The sequence below is a fragment of the Pholis gunnellus genome, assembly GCF_910591455.1.
Source record: "Pholis gunnellus genome assembly, chromosome: 7".
Taxonomy (NCBI): Eukaryota; Metazoa; Chordata; class Actinopteri; order Perciformes; family Pholidae; genus Pholis; species Pholis gunnellus.
The window spans coordinates 4126363-4142975 of NC_136533.1; the positions used below are offsets into that span (position 1 = coordinate 4126363).

Sequence of the window (16613 nt, forward strand, 5' to 3'; positions counted from 1 at the left end):
CACAGACACACATTTCCCGTTTGCTACTCATGTTGTGCTGCAACACACATGCAGTACGCTCATTACAGAACCAGTGGTCACCCCTGCTTTCCTCAGCCTCTGTCATGAGGTGTGGAAGTCTTTTTTTCACTGCATCTCCTGCAGCTCCCTGCAGCCCTTCATTACCTCCACCTCCCTCACTCCCACTCAGCGCTCCTCATCCCTCCGGGACGCGCACGCAGCCAGACAGCTCCCCGCAAACCGCCAGCATAGCTGCCGCTGAACCATCCCATGCTCTCTTTTCCCAGAAGACCCCAAAGCCACGACACACTTTGCATCCTCTGCTGCTATCCGTGCCTGGAAATCCTGTTAACCCCTCCGTCTCACTGCCGGCCATGTTCAGCGCTCCTCTTTCCTCTCTTTTTATTTTTTGAATTGAAACTCGAGAGGCTCACTGACAGTTCTCTAATCAATGGTGGCAAATTGGATCAGACTTTTAAAAAAATATGACGTGAACTACACTCCCAAAAGTAATAAAAGAAGAATTTAGCTGAAATAAATTGATTTCACTCGCTTGATGATATTTCTTCCTGATTATTGGTAATCAAGACTCTTCTGTATTTGAACCAATTTGATTTTCACGAGAACCTTGAATTGATCAAGAAACACGCTTATGTGCATTTTTTGGGAACAAAATGAATGTTGCTGGTTATGTATTCATATATAGTGTCTACAATATGGTTGACTGGAGCTAGCACTGAATGTGGTCAGAAGACTCCAGTTTCACATTAAAAATGTAATCCCTACACTGAAAGGATTTCATGGAGTAGAAGAAGCCACTCTAATGCTATGAAGAATAAAATGCATTTTATTCTAGGTTGCAGTAAAAGTACCTCACAATCAGTTCATGCTATGAATATGAATATATAGTATGAACTGAGTCCGAGTTACTTGTACTACAGTAACGTTGCATTTTATTCTAGGATGCAGGAAAGGCTTCATTGCAGAGTAGCTTGTGTTTTTATGTATATATATATATTTTATTCAGTTTATCTTTAAGCCAGTTGGAATCACAACATACTTTGGAATTGATGACAAATTTCTGTACTGCAGTCAAAATCTGCTGAAAACCACATTTTAGTTTCTTTCCGTAATAATGATAATAACACCACAAATAGAACCCGGATTTAATTACCAATAAACAGTGAAATCTAAACCCAATACAGACACCACACAGTGGATATAAATGTATTTCAGGCAACAAATGGTTAATTTATCATTTGAATTGTTGAAAATCTGACAGCAGTATTTTTGGTGAAATACCACTTTCAGGATAACCTGTCAGGACCAATTACAGCCCAGAATACGTGCTAATAAAACACGTGTGGAGCATCTTGTATCAGTCGGCATGACGGCCTCTATCAGGGTTTTTTATAACGCTGTTAGGAGACGGAGCTCAAGTGTCAGCGCACTGTCCTCTGTTGTTCGCCTGCCTCTGCGGCCCCGTTTGTTTGTGTGCCGTCATTAGTCATCATTGCTCAGTTCAGCTCTGAGCAGCAGCCCCCCCCCCCCCCCCCCCCCCCCCATCCCCCAACCCCCCAAACCCCCCCCGCCCCGCAAGAGAAATCCTGTCTGGCCCAGTGCCGATGCAGAGTGATGTCATCCACATAAACACAAACTCAGTCACACACAGCAAATGTGCACTCACGAGGCGCCATGAGACGTGCACCCCTGCACACTCTCTCTCTTGTGTGTGTGTGTGTGTGTGTGTGTGTGTGTCTGGTTGGGGGGTGAACATGTGCAGCCAAATCATCACCTTCTTCAAATACGTTTACAGTCCCATCTATTACTTGGTCCTATTGATAGTCAGTGTTGTCGTTTTTATACGACGTCCAGAGAGAGGGAACCCTCCTTTCTTTAGGGGGGGGGGGGGGGGGTTCTTCTCCGAATCACGGGTTTGAAATGAAACAGGGTGTCGGATACAGATCATAAAGCCCCTTGAGGCAAATTTGGGATATGTGAAACTGCTATATAAATAAAATTCTCTCTCTCTCTCTCTGTCACATAATCAAATAACATTACATGAATCATTTATGAACATTTGGGAGTGACAGAGGCAAAGGGCGAATAGAACATGAAGCGCACCTGTGCATTTCGCCTTCGGCGTGTTGCGTAACAGCAGCGTGTTTTTGTTGCTCTTATGGAATTACATTAGTATAACATCACTGCCCCCCCCCCCCCTCCCCCCTATCCTCCCCCAAAAGACCGTCTCCCAGTTGTGTCTGCGGGCACCTTATCGTACATGACATGCTGTCTGTAGAAAGAAGCGCTCTGGCTCTCCCTTGTACACACTCCGCTGCACACACTCTCCACACACACACACATACAGATATGGTCACACACCTGAGACCCCCGGATAGGTGGAGGTGAAGTTGACAGGAAGTAAATAAAGCTGGATAAATTGCTCTCGGGCAATGCGAGTGGTTGACATGGTTTGCATGATGTGACTTCTGGTTTTGAATGAATGCTCCAGTTAAAGATGGACAAGTATGTCAGGCGGAGAGACACTATATAGTTGAACCCTTATGCAGAAGTATTTTCATAAGCACAGCTTTGTTGTCAGGTGGGAGTCACATATCTGCCATTACTTTTCAGAGAAATATCTATTTATTCAAATTGGCGACTGCAAGCTTGTTGGACAACTGAAGAAAACGTTGTATGCTTTAAAGGGAACACAGTTTTCTCACCACAGGACTGACACGGCATGTTCGAGAAAGAATCTCAGACTGAACTGTTGTTGGCTGAGTTGCATTGTGGGTAATGTAGAAAGAAACCAGGTTTTGACACGGAAGAAGAATGAGCGGAATGAAAAAGATGATATCTCTGCTGCATCGATTTCTATCCTTTTCTTAAAAAACTTCCCATTGTGAGTCGGACAATGGTGCAGGACTACAGCAATAAATTGAGTATTATAGTAATTCAGCGCTTTGTTGAATCATTTATTCAGAGTTTTGTCAAAACTGGACCGCTGTCTGATACTGCCTGCTGCATATGGATGACTCGGTATATATATTGTAGTGATTTCCATACGCTACTTAGACGTCCATACTGCATTGCAATGTAAACAATCGTATAAAATCTGATATTGTTTTTTTCACCTGTTGTTCATGTCATTTAAATGCTAGAATGGAGCACTGAGAAGCTTTACTGTCTTCAGTGTCATGCTTAAACTTTCCGTATTCCTAAATATGTTTGAACTATCTGCCGAAAAGAAAGCGAAGTCAATGCTGAAGTGCCTTAAAGCTGCATTCTCTCTAATGGCCACCAGGGGGCGACTCCTCTGGTTGTATAGAAGTCTATGAGAAAATGACTCTACTTCTCTCTTGATTTATTACCATGATATAAACATGAGTTAGTTTGAAGTCTTCTTCAGTACAACAGCATGTTCTTTGAGTAAAAGATGTATTTTGCTTAACATAGATAATCAGACATAACATAAAGGTATTATGTAGACAACAATCAAACAGTATCTTTATACAAGTGAACTGTATATCCAGATTTGTGGTCCAGTAGTGCTACATAGCTACTCCATCCATCAATCCATCCATACACACACATACATCCATACACACATCCATACACATACACACACACACACACACACATCCATACAGTGGGCGACTGTGGCTAAGTGGACAGCAGGGCTGACCTTCAATCAGGGGATCGGCGGTTCGATTAGTCGCATGTCGATGTGTCCTTGAGCGAGACACTCAACCCCAAAATTGCTCCCGTAGTTGTGCCTACGGTGTAGAAATGTGATACAATCTGAATTGTAAGTCGCTTTGGATAAAAGCGTCTGCTAAATGACTGTAATGTAATGTAATACTCACACACATACACACACACACACACACGTGACTGTACCGTTTACAGTCATTTCTGACCGTGTTTAATTCAAGCTTCAGGTGAGACACTACAGGTGGATAGTGTAATATATTTAACGAGATCGTCATCGTCATTCCCCAGTTGATTGTCTATGTTAAGACAATTCTTTTTTGTATTACACATTTTCAGAAAATATGTATTTATATATGCAAATGAGGCATTATCTTATGCTAACTTTTGAATTAAACACCTGTATTTTGGACGTTTTCTTCCCGCTAGTCAAAGCAAAATAGTCCAAAATCTCAAAAATGGTCAGTGCATGAAAAACAATGATTTTGCCTTTTCTTTGTTTTGTCTCCACTTTAATTTTTGATGTGTGATGTACTGTGATACGTTTTTCAGTGATACATCTCTTCAATGATTGATGATCTTGTATCTTTTATTCAACTGCTCCTAAAACACTAATATTTAAAATGTGCTCCATAAAGCTTTTACAGATGTTCACCTTCATCGATACTGAGGCCACTAATATTGTTGTGCCCTCATGCATGAAAGCGGCTCACTAAAGCTTTTGGTGCCTTGATCACGAGCCTACTTTAAACCTGAGCAGTGATTAGCGGGCCGAGTGCCTCGCGTTAATGTCGGCGATGACGTAGAGAAGCTTTTGTCGCTGAATGATAATTTGTGTTTTTTCGCAGCCTTTCAGCCACAGACCTGCTGCTCAAACCTCCTCTCTTCTCCTCTCTGCAGGTATGACTTAGACTGCAAGAGCGACAACCTCTCTAAACACGTGAGTGTCTCCTTCACCTCAGCTGTTCAATAATCAGCCGCGCATTCATGGCGATATTACACAGACAAATGTTTAGCCTTCCAGTACAATGGCAGCCGCATATGAATCAGAATCTCAGAGGTGAGAGAGGCTTTTATGAAAGATATTTCTGATCCACACCAAAGGCATTCAGAGGGTTTCTGTCTGCCTCTGTGGAATGTTTCTGATCTGCTTGCTCTTCCTGTTTGTTAGCAATGTTTAGTGCAAAACAATAATATATGAGCATTGAGGCTCAAGAATGAAACACAATTACAGATGCAACATAGTTACCATAACTACAGAAGCGAAGGGTTTATTGGTTTATTTGTAGAAAAGCTACTCGCACATACACACTTCTTCTATGAAATATCTTTGGGTACTTTTCAGCAGTTTGACTTTCCGATTTCGATTCATTTTGTTTGAGATACTAGAAAATAAATTCATAAAAGGAGGCTAAAAGAACAATTTAAAAAATCCAAACTCCAAGCTCAGTTTCCGTTAAATTCCAGTCAAGACAACCATCTCCAATGTCATACATTCCTTTACATGTAAACATGTAAAGTCTCGTCTTCATGGTCTAATGAACTAAACACATCTCGACCAAACATTTGTAAATTTATCTTACCGTATGTCAATTTCTCCATTATACATTTTGATTAAATATCTCTGTCTACTCGTCCATCTAGGGCGCTTCAGGTTGAAGTTATGGCAGCTTTTTTTTGTGCACATTTTAAGTCTCTTGCCAAAATGTAAGGTGCAAGAAATGTTATCAGAAACAATGGCTTGGTTCATTTTCTGTCCATTTACTCATTGACTCATCCGCTGATTATCATGAGCACCAGTGTACAGAGATGCTGGTCATCTGGTTCAAATAGGTGCTTTAGTAAAGAGATTAAAATAAAAACATGTTGTAGCTTTGGGCTTTCAGCGCGAAAGGGAGAAATGACTCAACAACAATCATCCCCCCAAATGTATTTAGGTTTACTTACATTATCCCCCAGAAATGATGTTGAGGCTCTGTGTTACATTAAACATATAATACTATACAACATTCACACAGAGGCAGACCTTTTGCTCCAGTGCTTTGTAGCGAGATGAGCCTCCTGAACTTGCACCCAAAATGCTGTCAGAACTTTGATTTATTGCCAACGCAGCCTTTATAATTCTCATTCAGGAAGGAAGGCGAACAAAGTCCCAAAGAAGACAAATAACCTTGCAAAATAAAAAAGAAATGCAGATTTCGCAAGGGACAAAAAAATACTCTGTTTAGTGAAATACAGTCAATTTTACAATGGAAATGTTACTTTACAGATTACGGACATTGCAGAGCTGCACGTGATTAAGATCACACATAAATATCAGAGACAAGTGTCAGCTGACAGGCTCTAATAAAGCGATGAGATCATATCAGACGCTTGGTTCCTGCTTATGCTCTTTCTCATGAGAGTGCAGTTTAGCAAACACCCTGCGCGCCCTCGAGCCGCCTCTGATGATGGATTACAGGTTCAAGTTACTCCCAAAGGGGCCGATCGCACCGAGACCCGTACGGTGCGTCGGACATGTGCTCCTCCAGCGGTATTTAGACATTTTAGACAAAATATTCTACATTTTTTCAGCCTCAGGTGCAGAGTCACACACCACATCAACGTCACACTTGGACCAGGCGGCCAATTGAATCGAGCAAGAGGCGGGCTTTACTACTTTACCACTTCGTTCCTGTTTTGAGGCAGGTAGATGTTTTAGGACTATAGTGTCTCATGCTCAGGAGCACCATGTTTTGTAGCGACGCGCCTCGGCGTGACCAGCTCCAAACACCATTCAGCCAGCCTTTCTTCAAGCTCGACCTCCTTCTTGATTCAAAACCTGCAACCTCCGATTTCCCCGCCCTTTCAGCTCCATCCTCTGCTCTCAGTTCAAACAGAAGCTCCGGCAGCACACTGCTCCAGTTCTGGCCTAAAACCTGGGCTCCATCTCCGCCCCCCCAGCCCTCTTCCCTATTACCCGGCTTTATACTCATTGCCAACTGGAGGCGGTGCGTTTTTTCCCCAGCACCCAGCGTGCCCGCGGGCTTTCCACTGAGAGCGCTGAGCAATGTGAGCGCAGCGACTCACTCTCAGCATGAAGGCTGAGGACGCTTGGATGCCTCCTGTCGTCGCTGTGGATGTGTGGGATTGGAGATCTGGCACGCAGTGACGGCTCCATTGTCCGCGCGCAGTCCATCCCCAGTCGCTTTAAATAACGGAAAAAATGGAAGAAGAAAAAAAGAATTGCACACGAGTACAGTATCTCTCTTGGCAGCTACAACGGCACCGTCTGAGGATGACTCCTTCCTCCCATTACAGCAGATGTTTTCCCCGTGCCATATGGTTTGCATACCTTGTGCAGATATGGCTGCAGGGGAAGTTGTGCAGAGACGGAGCATCGAATAAAATCTAATTAAGGGCCGCGTATCCTGTGTGCTAGCAGATGAAGTGGATGTTGCTTTTTTCATTCTGACAGACGCTCGTCACAGCACCCTGCACAATCCTTTATTAGACTCCTGTTTGTTTGCGGCGGTAGAACACCACATTATCCTTCTTACAAACAGCAGTCTCATTTCAAAGTCTTTATTCATTATTCTAAACTTGATGATTAGCAAATGAATCCAGGCAGGGAAGTAGCTTCTTTGTTTGCAGGCAGTAATTAAGTTAACTGCCTGCTTGCTCCCTCACGACTATTTGGAAAGTGCCAGGATTTTACTGCAAACTTTTATCTCCCGCATTGAATGTAGTGTGGCTAGAAAAGCAACTAAAACAACCTTTTGTGTGATATTTCCATCTTAATTGGACTGTTCACAGTTGTGGGGCAAATATGACTTCAACCAGACTTAAAACAGTGATTCCCAACCTGAGGTTCAGGACCCCTCCAAGGGATCCGAAGACAGATCTTAGGTCGTAAGATGATGCCACATCATCTTTTCAGGCTTTTCTCTAATCTTATGAGATGCTGAATGGATTTGTTCCGCCCTTTTCTGAGGAATCAGATACGTTTAGAGGGGGAGAAATGGTGGAACTATTCAAAACTGATCTGCATAGAGTGCTGCAGGAACGGCCCTACGGGCAGTGGGCGTCATACTGGTTCCCTCCACAAAGAGCCGATGGGATTTTTCCTTTGCATTTTGAATTATTGCAGAAAATGAGCTCTGTGGCAAACAAAAGTTTATGACACATTCACGTGTTTTGTTCAACAAGATAATCTTGACAAATGAACACAACTTTTATGATTTTTGGAGCGTAAATGTAGTCTAAAGAAATAAAAACCTAACGTTAGGCTTGAAACAAACTCCACCACGGTCACATGACGTCACCTCCACTAAGCTGAAGGCAGACTAGTGTTCTAGCGATGATGTTTTGTAGTCTCATTTAGCAACTTGTTAGTAACCAACCTTTTTATTGACACGTAAAAGCTTCAACATTCATGAAAGGTGTGAAAGAGCCCATTGACTTTGAAACGAGGGAGCCCGGAGTGCAAAAATACTCATTCCAGCAGAATGTTGTCAACACCGGTATTATTCTTATTCTTTTGTCAATTGTTGTGTCTATTATGACTGTTGGTCTTGATTACATTGTAAATGTCTCTGACAAGAACAGTGTTGGATCACTTTCTGTGTTAACCTTTAATCAGACTCAAAGACGAGTGTTTGAGATGATCTCTGAGATCTTTTACTTTTTACTGTATAGTGTTTGTTATATTTGAGCTATTTCTGTCATTCTTCATATGGAGTTGCTGTTGTTTTGACGTGTTTGTTTCTGTGGGATGGTTGGATGGTTAGCTGCAGCTGTTGCCATAGATATATGATGGATATTTATGGGTTTGTCATTTTAAACACTTTGACCTCACAAACTGGGATCAAAACATTTTGGTTTAAACGTTATTTTGACAAATAATCATGGCTGACAAAAATATGACCCATGTTAAAGAGAGTAGTTTCTCTCCATGGACATAGATATGTACACAGTATGTCCACGTGTACACGTTTAAGATATATCTGTGTGTATTAGATGCCTAACGAGCAGAGGAAACTTCCAGAAGGACTGATTCAGCTGTGATCTCTTTTACTGGGAGAAACCCTCCGAACCTTTTTTTTCCTCCTCTGCCACCACTGAGCCCGTTAATCTGAGGCGCCTCAGCCTCTGGCCTCAGATATCTGCGGCGGGGTTTCTGGAGCTAGCAGCACATTTCTTATGCAAAGGCCGGAGCATTTTGTCATCTCTTTTTGTCTCAAGACCTCGGCTGGGGGAGAAATATGCTCAGCACCGGCAAAGATCTTTGGAGCAGCTTTCTGCCCGCCGGACTCCACGCGGCTCATCTGTCAAGCACTTTTACACGCACACACACACACACACACACACACACAGGAACATGCACGCTAGCACACAATCTAGTAGGGGAGGACTCAATACGGAGGCCTCAGTGAACAATCCCTCCTTGCCTGTAAACAGACTTTTTATGCCTCCCCCCCCCTCCCGTCTCTATGCTCTTTGCTCTTCTTGTTGGCCAGCGGCTCCTCCTCCCCAAAACCGAAATCCTCGTGGTCACCCTACAGTGATCAACAAGGACACGGGATCCTCTGCATGCCAGGCTTAGCCGTCAATGTGTAAAATATAAATGGAGAAACTGAAATGAGGCTAAAAATATGAATTTTTTACCAGACGAACATTAAATCCAGCCAAGGAAGAGCTTGAAATACTTCACAAGCTGAGTAGCTGCAAATCAAAGCCTTCTGTTGTTGTGTCCTGTTTGCCTCTATGGTGCACACGTCTACATACATTGAGAACATATAGTTTAGCTTCTTTCTATTTTTACTGAACAGTTCAGTCGGATCCCATGACTGCTCACTCTTTGTCCTGATTAACAAAGAGAACACTGGCAGGACGGCCGCAACTAATGATTATTTTTAATATAGACTCATCCGCTGATTCAACTCTCAATTAATCAACAAACCATTTATTGAATAAAATGTATAAATAAGTCCATTATGATTTCTCACAGCCTAAGATGACAAACAAGAATACTGAGTTTACTATCATCACATCCGACAACCTGGAACCAGAGAATGTTGACTGAAATGATTCATAAAATGTCAAAATAGTTGCTGATTTTGTCTTTTGATCAACTAATTGATTAATTGACTAACTGAATTTGAAATCAAACTGCTGGAATGAGATAGAAATGAGAGTCAATTCACCCTTATTCTGAAAATAAGTAATGACTTAAATCTGAAACACTATAAACTTTCTTTAAGCGGTTTGTGTGTTGGCATGGTGCGTTTGGATCAAACTTGTATGCTGAATGAAGAATATCTCTCTCTGCTTTTTTTTCCACCACTACATGTTTCCTTTAGCGTCTGCTTACTCGTATGTTTTTCACACATGCAGGACTTCCTGGGCCAGGCGTTCTGTACGCTGGGCGAGATAGTCGGCTCCCTGGGAAGCCGCCTGGAAAAGCCTTTGATGTAAGTAGAATCATGCACACAACATGCACCAACAAACAAACAAACAGACGCGTTATTCATAATTGAAATTGCATTACTCCGCTATCATTAGTTGCCTGTAAAGAGCTGTTTTTTCGCTCAGGTTCAGACTTTACATTCTGGTCCATTCAGTGGCATGAATTGAAAATCAGCATGTTATTTTAAGATCACTTGCCTCGGTTTGTCTTTGAAGTGAAGCGGAGCAGGGCCATCATGAAAACGAGCCAAGATGTTGATGAAAGCGTACACGGTCTCCGTCAGCCAAATGAGATGAATAGTTAAACAGCGGCGGGCCTAATGACAGGCCGTAAACACGCCGAGATGGTAAACAGCGAGTGGTGAAAAGGGACAGTTCGTCCAAAGGGAAGATGTCAGCCATGAGCTCCCAAGAAGCCGAAACTGAACTGAAGCCACAGCTGAAGTGTAAAGAAATAATCAGGGGGCATCTGATTTCTGCTCTCTAGTTCAACAAAATAAAACCTGCAGCCGGTTCATGAAATATATCACCGATGTGTGGTTTGGTGTTTCCTTTGAAACTTCCTCCAGTTGCTCAGGAAGTCTTCTTTAGTTTCCAATCACTCTCTGATACAAACTTAACTTTTATTGACAAAACAAAATCCCAGACAATATTTGGAATATGTCGGTTTGTTTGGCATAAACAGAGGTCAGCATGTTATCACAGAAATACAGGATTCATACTCACTCTATACTTTGTAAGGGTGCGCGGCTCAACGCCAACTCTTAACAGCGGTTGCCGGGCCGGCATCCAGGAACCGAAACTGACAATATGTTTGCCTCGTGTTTTGAGTAATTTAGACACGATGCAGCTTTTTGTTAGCTTAATAATGAAAATGTGGCATAAAATAATAAAAGCTTTATGACAGTAACCGAACCAAACCCCCCCCACAGTCAAACAGCTCAATTTGCGTCGCCATTGTCTCTAAAACAGATGTTTGTGCAAACGCGAGTAAACGCACAGATGTGTTGTCTGGTCCCGGTCCTGACTGGAACAGCAATATTGAAATAGTTCTAATGCAACAAGTATTACAAATGTATCCAATTTGGGGTGCAAGTTGTTCCATTGTTGTATCCATTCAGCGTCCAAGGCTTTCCAACTGTCTCTACTCCTTATTGGTTATTACATGTTAAAAAGTGGTTACCACTGTTCCCAACCAAAGACGGAAATAGGTTGCCAATCTGTTGCAACCTGGCAACCCTCACTGTCGAGCCCCTGGGTGAGAATCAGATATCAAGTATTTCTCAGCACTGAAGTAAAGAATCAAAAACTACAAAGTACAGAAAATTGGCACCAAGAGATCAGAGTCTCAGTTGGCTCTACTTATTCTCTGAGGAAGACGTTTGTTGGTACAAAACCTGTTTTTTTGTACTATATTGTGTTTAATCAACAGACAGGATTAGATCTTGAGGGTTTGAACACAAGTATAAATGTTTTATGTAAGTATGTATTGCATATCATGTTACCAAGTAAAAAAGTGCACAAATACTCTACCAAACACCAGTCAAGCATAATAATGCTCCATGTATGTCATAGAGGTCGACTATAGTGTTCATAGTGGTTTACAGGTGACTGACAAACTACAGTCATAAGACTAATGATACAAAACAATTCAGGACTAACTCCTAAAATATAGAGATACCCCATTAACATATAGTATTATTGTTTAATGAAAGACACATAATCAATCAAATAAAAACAGACAATTCTTTGTTAAAGCACAACCTGTGTGTCTTATATTCTCTCAGCTCTCTGACACACAACACAGCAGATCTGCAGCATCTTCTTCAGCTCACTGAAGGCAACAAACTGTTGTTGCTTTTGTTTTCTCCTGAGGCAGCGAGCCATCAGTAGTCTGACCCTCGCCTCGACCCCTGTCCTCCAGTCTGTGTGTGTGTGTGTGTGTGTGTGTGTGTGTGTGTGTGTGTGTGCGCGTGTGTGAGAGAGAGAGAGACTACTGGCGTTTACATTCATGTCTGTCTGTCTGTGTGTGTGTGTCTGTGTGTCTGTGTGTGTAGGTGTGTGTGTGTGTGTGTGTGTGTGTGTGGCAGAATCAATGAGCGGCTGCAGCTGAATTGGTCCTCTGAAGAATGACACACAACAAACATGATGTAAGAATGTGTTTCTGTCGCTGTGTTACGTAATCACCTCGGCCTGCAGTCATTCACCCAGTTTGTTTTAGCCTCTTTTTTTTGATATGTGAAGATATTTTTAGATATTCTTTATTATTCTACGATGCTTGTTTGTAACTTTGTGCAACTTTTTGTTTTGTGTGTGTGTGTGTGTGTGTGTACTCAAACTGCCTCTGAGTGAAACACAAAGAAACACATCTTTAAGTCAGAAGCATCACACTTCTGCTCAGTGGAGTGGAGGCGGATCACGACAATAAAGAGCAACAAAGAGGACTGAGATGAGGATAATACGCTCCAAACATACACGACCGTGTCGTTGTTAGATTATGTCACGTTTAGCATCGGAATGAGCCTCAGTGGCTCTGAGAGCATTTCACATCCTGAGTCACAGAACTCTTTCATTAACTCTGTTTTTGTGTCACGCTCAGTAGCCAAAGTACCACAGAACGCTGTCAGCTTTGTGGAGGATCGTATCCAGAATTTAAAATACACTTAAACCTTTTTCCTGTTTCTTTCAACTAGCTATGCACCCATACTGAAGTGTTTCAGATTCAATTAATTACTTAATAGAATATACTCAAATAGCTGGATCAGATATAGTTGACAGTGGAATTATATTATGTTTTTAATTAAGACCAATTTGTTGCTGAATTAAAAAGATATCAACTTTAATTGCAATTCCTGTTCATTTTGACGATATTTTACCACAGCGTTGGTGTGCGATTTATTATTCTAATATATAGCAATTAAGTAAATGTATATCTATGTATTTATTTGTTACATTTTCTTTTACAAAGTTAGGAAAGCAATGTTTAAGTTACGTCTGGTGTTGCCTCACACATATAAGAATGATCCCAGTCTCTTCCACACAGTTTATTAATTAAAGAAGCTGTATTTAACATTCAGAGTATTAATATCGCAGCCTGGCGCTGAAAAGTTGAAATAATTATGCAAAATCAAGAGTTGGACTGTAATCAGCTTAACTTTCTGTCTCATTTCATGAAGAACACACGACTGCCTGCTTTGGATTTGACATTTTAATTGAGTTTTTCTTACCTCGATTTGAAAGTGTACAGTAGAAAGGTGACAGGAAATAAGGGGAGGAAGACGGTAAATGATGTGCAACAATGGTTTCTGGACTCAGAGTGTTGTACACAGTCTTGACAGCTATTTCACCACGACAGGCCTGAATGACCGCTCACCAGACACACAGACCGAGGCAGGAGTCACGATACAGTAGCCGAAAAAGCAAAAACTGCTGCTTTTCTGAAACGTTTATGTTCATCCAGGACAGTGGCACAGAAAACACTGTGGATAGTAGTAATATACACAAAGACAGGCAGGTTGACATATCAAACATTAAATAGTATGTACACTTTCCAAAATATCAGTCAAAGAAAACCCGACAATAAACTAAAATCAAACATCCAGATGCAGATGAAAAAGAACCCATTTTGGTTATTAAGTATGGTTATTCTGGTTATTCTGAGTATGATAACATGCTGCCTTTTCATTCTAGGGGAAAAGATATATCTGCTTTAATATGTGAGGTATGGATTATCAGCACACAAGGTTATCAGTCTAAAATCCCATTTATGTGCCTCTCTCTCTCTCTCAACAGCCTCTCGTTCTCTCCTCCATCTTTCTGGAGACTCCACTTCCTCCTCTCCTCTGTCCATCTCTTTCTTGTTCCCTCTCTCTCTCTCTCTCTCTCTCTACCCGTCTCCATTTTCCCCATCCGCCCCCTCTCCGAGCAATCTCTCTGCTCGTACAGTGAATTCATTTCACTGAATGCTTCGCCCGTGCATCAAAGGGACGGCGGTCCGTCTCAGGTGACGGGGGAGGGGGAGGGGGAGGAGGGGGAGGGGGAGGGCTGGGAGTATCAAAGCCTCGCTTCAATTTGCCGTCGGTTTCTCTCCACGTCTGTTATTGTCCTGGACAGTCCTTAGCCAAATGAAATGATCTCTCCCACTTCCTCTCGCTCTGCACCAGGCCCGCGGTCCGTGGCATTCATTTGGTCTATTTTTAGTGGTCAGTCTCCCTCGGCTTTATTGGCTCAATGTTACGCTTCGCCAGCTCAGGACGTAAACAAACATCGCAGCTGAAATGTCACCGGATGTGGTCACGTTATTTTGTTTTTTTTGAAGGTGTTGATTCTGCATATATTAATATTTATTAAGACAATCAGGCAAATAAATGTGAGAGAGACATTCAGAAGAAGAGGAATTTGATTCCAGCTCTGCAGGGGGCTCAGCTGATAGCATGTTACACTGCCAGTTTTGTTCGGTTTGAACATTTAATTGACATTTTAACAGCAGAATAATCTGACATTCTCATAGAGCTTCTGTTTGCCCTTTGATTGGTGGATAAATGCTACATGTAGAGAAAGACATTATTTATAAGGGTGGATTGAGAGTATTCGACTCCGTCTGTACAACAAAATGCAGTTCAAGCTCAAGCAAAGTGCTTATACATTAACGGTACAAAGTTGATTTAAATTGATCCTTTGAATGATCAATTTCTCCCGTGGATGTGTGATGCTTTGACCCATCTAGCAAACCGCGGGGCATAATGTAAAGGGGTCAGCTTTGGGCTCAGTCCTTAATAAAGATATCAATATATATATATATATGTATTTTTTTATTTTATGTATTTTTATTTGTATTAATAATGCACCAGGTTAGAGTTCCTTGTAAAATGTGCAGCATTAGATCTCTGAGAATCTCTTTCATCACCAAGTAATATTGGTGTTGGACCTGAAATATCCGATAAAGTCGATATTGGATCAAATCGGAATCAAATCGTATTGAAGAATCGTAAAAAACATTTAGGAAATCAGTGGGGATACGAAGCTCTACAGTTGAATGAGTGATACTGTTAAACAACAAAGCGCTACGTTCAGTACGTGCAGGAGAATCGATGCAGTTATGACGTCAGCAAAGCTCAGTACGGGTCAGAGTTCATGTTTCAGCTGACGGGGTTATATAGTGCACATACAGTAGAGGTGTTTTTAGATTGAGATGAAAAGAAGATGGAAGAAACAAAAACATAAAACATCACATGCAAAAGTTCAAAATGAACTATAATACATTATATTTTCTGTAGATGATATTTAATTCGTTGTTTGAACATTGTTAACTCCGTGGTTAAAAGCCATTGTCTTACCTGTCACACAGACGTTGTTTGAGGCCTTTGGCTGCTTGGACGTAAAGGGAATATTTTGTTTTTAATCTCTTTTCTTCCAGCGGGATCCCGGGGAAGAAATGTGGCACCATCGTAGTGAGAGCAGAAGAGCTGAGCAACTGCAGGGTAAGAGTCTGTTCGGTTCCCCTGGCGATTCTTTTGAAGTCAAACTTTCAGACTTTTCAGACACTTTCCTCCAATTAGACCAGGCGTCTGTTTTTTACATCATTTAAAGTGACACGTCTGACCCGTCGGGTACTCCACACGGTTTCAAATACAAACTCTGAATCACCAGGAGACACAAGTTTTATAATACAAACATAACTCAGACATGAATACAGACACAAAGGTACGGAATTGATTCAGGACACTTAGTTATACACAGCTATATGACACTGTTGCAATAAATTCCACCTTTATCTCATTTACATCGGTAACAATTTAAAAACACCACAAACTGGTGGAATCAACTAAATCTGAACATTATAACCTACATCTCATTTTTCAATTCAATCCAATTCAATGTATTTGTATCGCCCAAAATCACGAATCACAAATTCGACCCGCACATCGGAACAGGAAAAAATCCCCCAAACATCTCCTTTAAGTAGTAGGGAGGAAAAAAGGAAGAAACCAGGGCTATTTCAGGGCTGTATGCATTAGACTGCTGAGTGTAATATATATATATATATATATATATATATATATATATATATATACTATAAATGTTAACACTTTCCTTCTATGCCTTTTAGCACTTATTGCTTTAAGAATGCACCAAAGGCATTATTTCCTAAAAGTACCACTGTACACATTAAGCGTTATCACAGAACAGACACTGTGCTGAATTTTAATAAGTTATGTTCACTTTAACAGCTTTGTAGTTACTTTTGCAAAGAGTAAGTGTGGTTTTCAGTTATGTTTGCTCTGGAGACAAAAGAAACAAACAACACTTCTGTTCTTGCTGCTAGTTTTAAAGCAGTTTCAGAGGACTGGATTTAAATGAAATGTAAAGCAGACTGTTGCCATGTCTCCAGTGGAACTTTGTGATGAGCCAGACTGTGTTTTATTGTTTTGCAGCTGTGACACTGGTGAGTC

The 16613-nt window shown here is 41.4% G+C and overlaps 1 protein-coding gene across 1 annotated transcript in view; it reads left to right on the forward strand.

The window, feature by feature from the left end:
* The window catches only part of LOC306698296 (copine-8-like), a gene marked incomplete at its 3' end in the record, with an annotated part of 61802 nt that overhangs the window by 25683 nt on the left and 19506 nt on the right, over positions 1 to 16613 (forward strand). Inside the window, exons 5-7 of the mRNA XM_079162540.1 lie at positions 4615 to 4654; positions 10090 to 10166; positions 15578 to 15641. Coding sequence (XP_079018666.1) covers positions 4615 to 4654; positions 10090 to 10166; positions 15578 to 15641 — 181 coding nt within the window. The remainder of the gene's footprint in view (positions 1 to 4614; positions 4655 to 10089; positions 10167 to 15577; positions 15642 to 16613) is intronic.